Source organism: Plasmodium fragile (assembly GCF_000956335.1).
Source record: "Plasmodium fragile strain nilgiri unplaced genomic scaffold supercont1.31, whole genome shotgun sequence".
NCBI lineage: Eukaryota > Apicomplexa > Aconoidasida > Haemosporida > Plasmodiidae > Plasmodium > Plasmodium fragile.
Genome location: NW_012192611.1, coordinates 45,899 through 50,037, shown reverse-complemented (window position 1 = coordinate 50,037; position 4,139 = coordinate 45,899). Strand labels below are relative to the sequence as shown.

General features: G+C 40.2%; 2 protein-coding genes across 2 annotated transcripts; one reads left to right on the top strand and one right to left on the bottom strand.

Moving 5' to 3' along the window:
• Positions 1-107: 107 nt before the first annotated feature.
• AK88_02936 (uncharacterized protein) lies at positions 108-905 on the top strand (the record flags this gene model as incomplete). The annotated part of the gene is made up of 2 exons (XM_012480559.1): positions 108-641; positions 858-905. The coding sequence occupies 2 exons, from the start codon at positions 108-110 to the stop codon at positions 903-905; spliced, it is 582 nt and encodes a 193-aa protein (XP_012335982.1).
• A 336-nt stretch (positions 906-1,241) lies between these two features.
• AK88_02935 (uncharacterized protein) lies at positions 1,242-3,857 on the bottom strand (the record flags this gene model as incomplete). The annotated part of the gene is made up of 9 exons (XM_012480558.1): positions 1,242-1,265; positions 1,548-1,600; positions 1,779-1,906; positions 2,138-2,310; positions 2,491-2,567; positions 2,795-2,864; positions 3,069-3,307; positions 3,456-3,580; positions 3,748-3,857. The coding sequence occupies 9 exons, from the start codon at positions 3,855-3,857 to the stop codon at positions 1,242-1,244; spliced, it is 999 nt and encodes a 332-aa protein (XP_012335981.1).
• Positions 3,858-4,139: the final 282 nt, after the last annotated feature.

Here is a 4,139-nt window from a genome sequence, read left to right as displayed (position 1 = left end):
AAAAAAAAAAATTGTCCAACGAATACAATAGAGTAAAAAACGTGCCTTCATTCGTTCACCCCCAAATTGCGTATGCGACACGGCTGTACCTGCATGCAGATATTCCAATGCTTTATGTACTTTTAACCACCTGCCCCGTTAGGCCAACCATAAAGGATAAAATTAACCGAGACAGCAGACCGACATGGGATGACTTGAAGGACAGAATTAAGAACCAAGAAGGAAATAAAATGTTGGAGGAATATGAAAATGCTAAATATGTGGAGGAACTTAACAAGAACAGAGCGGAAAGAATAAAGCAGCAGGAAAAGAGATACATAAAGAAGCTAAAAAAGGAGTATAAAAATAAGCGAAAGAATAAAAGTGACAGTGGAAGTAGCAGCGAAGACAGTTCTACTTCCTCAGAGGATGACTCGAAAAAGAAGGAGAAAAAGGGAGAGAGAGAAAAAAAAAGAAAAAATCACAAACATTCGAGTAAGCATAAACGAAAAGAATCCCATTCTAGTAGTGAAGACGGGCATTCAAGCGACTCTTCTTCGAGCCATGAAAAGAAGAAACGGAAAAAGAAAAAAAAGCGTTCCCTGTCTGAGTCCAGTTCAAGTGACTCCAGTGGCCGTCCGCGCAAAAAGCGAGAAAAAAGTGTAAGTTTTTGTGCGCACACGTAGAAGTGTAAACGTGTGCATGTATGCTTGATTAAACATGTGTTGTGAAAGTCAGCAAACCTTTGCGCTTTGCCAGTAGGCGCATTTCTGCGTAGCTGTCTGCGCGGCTGAGCAGCGCTCGATGCATACCTTCCCTTGCACACCATTCCGTGCAAACGCGCGAAACATGTTCTCACCGCTGCTTCCCTTCCGCAGGACGAGGTAAATCCCTATAAGCTATCGAGCTTCTTTAAAATGAAGTGAAAGAAGAATGAAAGACGAGAAGCCTTTTTTGAGTTTAATTAAAAAAAAAAAAGTTGCAAAAGGGGGAAAAAAAGTAGCAAAGTTTCGGCAAAATGTGAGCAAAAAAAATTGGCAACAACGTGGACATATTTAGGCCATAATTGGGCAAAAATTTTGACCATAATTTGGCCATAATGTGGCCATAATTTTTTAAAAATATTTTCAAGATGGCAATTAATTTTTTTTTTTTTTTTTTTTCGTTTGCATCAAATTAAAACTAAATTTTTTTTAATAACGTAACGCTATTTGTGAGATTTTAAAAAAAGATTTTTGTATTTGTGTCCGATTTGCGCGTCTTTAATCTAATTGGTCCAGATCATCCTAACAGGAAGAAAAAAAAAAAGATCGGTTAAAAAATGTGGCCATACCATTCATGCACAATGTATAAGTATGCATGATGGAAGGGAGGGGTACAATATATATTTGTAGATGACTCAGTTTATGGGGGCTTATGCGCACGCGTGACATGCCACTGCTTCCATTTCCCCTCGGGTGTTGCGAATATATGTACAGCGCAAAAGAAGGTTTGTCTTCAGCGCGTTGCGCTCTACATATATTAGCCACGCGGCTAATCAATCGTTGGGGCCGAGTAGAAATACATACCAGTTCGTCCATAAAGAGGTCGGTGTTAATTGGGACATCATCCTCTCGTTTGACTGAAGCATCAGGTGTGTAGGGGGGGGGAACAAATGTATGTGGTTGTACGTAAACATATAAAAGGGGTAAGAATAACAGGCCCCTTATTGGGGTAAGAAGCCACCAAGACATATATCCCCACAGAGTAAAGTGGGGTACAAATGCCAAGTCCACAGGGGCACATAGAGATGGCCTTACCATTTTCATCGACTTCTCCATTCTCGTAATTCTTCTTCTCCGGAGTCTCTTCCTTCTGATCATCATCATCATAAAACAAATCATCATACTCATTCGTATTCGCAGCATTGTCATCATCAACAAATAATCTGTACGGGGATGGGGAAAAGAAATATGGGGTACACATTGTAAACGTAGAATAATATATTGTGGTAAACGCCGCAATAAAAAAAACAAAAAAGGGACGATGCTATATACACTGATGGTGGGGAAGAGACTACATTTGAGTAAACAAAAAAAGCGCAAACAGCGTTACACACAACATATATTTGTGCACAAATGTGTATGCACTTTTCCGTGAGCACAAGGAAGTTTCTTACGTTGGGTCGTAGGTAAATAGCTCCTTCCCGGAGAGCACGTTGGTCTTTCCTTTCTTCTCCGTTTTGTCCTTCTGTTCGTCTTTCTTAAGCTTATTCTTTTCGTCCCTTTCAGCTAACCATTTTTTGAATATTTCCAGGGTCACCGCGGTGCCGTTATTTATAAATTGGGTTCTCTGCAAAAAGGGGGGGCAATTTACATTAGAGTTGATGTTATGCGTGGAGAGCGTGAAAAGTGGGTGGGGTCACGTCTGAAATGTTTCAAATTGGCTCAAAAAATTTTGACGGTAGAAAAAAATGGACTGATGGTAGTAATCCATTCGTGCTTTATTCTGGAGAAGCCATTCGAGCTTTACCTCCTCCTCTATGATGTCCTCCAGGGGGATGTCGTCTTTGTCATTTTCGGTAGGCTCTGGTTTTTTTAATACATATCCTGCGTTTGGGTGAAAAGGGGAGAGCAACAAAGTCGATAATTTTTGCGAAACGGAAAATTATTTTTCAACAAAAGGAAAAAAAAAATTTTAAACATGTCAAACGGGTTAGATCATCTGAGGTTACACGTTTTGCCAGTCCCTCGGAAATGTTCATTTTATTTTTTTTTCTTTGGGGTGTCCATCCCATTTCTAGGCGTTTAATCATTTCCTTCCATTTTGTTCTAACCTTGAGGGAGGCAGTGCTTATACTTGCAGTTGTCTCCTCCGTTGGGACAGACCCAAAACCATCCGTATTGCTGCGAGGGTGTGTGTGTGCGTATGCATGTATGTATGTGTGTGGGGGATCATGTTATTACGGTTATGACATTTGCGCCATCCATGCAGTGCGGTGTATCTCGTGTAGAGCAGAACGGCAGGTTGGTAGCGTAATATGTACGCAAATCGGAGAACGTGTTTCTTCTTTTTTTTCCTTCTTTTTTCCGTGTTGTCTCCCTACATACCTTATTTTCGACCGCACTCAAGAAGTACTTGCAGATAATGTCGGTCTTGTTAATATTTTTGTGTCTTATATTTATGACCTCGTTCAGCTTCTTTATATCCCACTGATCTATGGTGTCATTTTCTTTGTCATTTTTGTTATCCCGAATGTCTGTGTAGATGTCGATTTTTTGTGACTCCTTGGACTTCTTCGGGTCGTATGTGGATGAATTTTCGTTAATCTTTTTAACCTTCTCAGTTTCTATAAGGGGGAAAATAAGGGGGTAAAAAAAAAAAAAAAAATTTAAAAAAAAAAAGGGGAAGGAAAACGGTCACTAAGGCTTGATGGGGACGCCGTCTAATAAGCCATCCACAATATATACATTTTGAGACATTAAAATTTTCCCTACTTTGGTATATCGAATTGAGCAATAATTTTTGCTGATTTAGTTTTTCCTTTTCCTTTTCTTCTTTTTTCTTTTCGTCTGGTTTTTTTTTCGTCTGGAAGACTTGCTGCTGAACGCCTTTGATGTACCTGTGGTGGTGCATAGGTGGTGTGGAGACGTACATGAGCACGGTGCTTATTCGCTGCTGCCATGGAACTACGCATACACGCACATGGGGCTAATAAGCACCAAAAGAACTCATTCTCATATTATCATGAAGTTGCCATGAGACAAAAAAAAAAACTCGAGTACGTACCTTTGGACACTTTTACTTTTGTTTTTGTTTTTCAGCCCAAATGTTTTATCTTCCACAATTTTTTGTTTTTCTTTTTCTAATTTTTTCGTGTTTTCCTTTTTTGGAGGCATTTTTGTTGAGAACAGCTTGGCGAGAGGAGTAGTGGCAGGGGGGGGAGGCGGAGGCGACACACGCAGAAGATTTACAGACGCAGGAGCACAAGTGCAAAGCTACTGCTGAAAATCCGGCACGTATGGTATACTCACGTGTGCCAAGAGTTATCTGCAAAATAATATTTTCGCCTAACCTTTTGGCAACTCAACATTTCTGTCCTCTTTTCTTGCCCGTCGCGCCCAGATCACTCTCACACCCCCATAATCGGTTAATCAAAATGGGGGAGAAAAAAAAAAAAA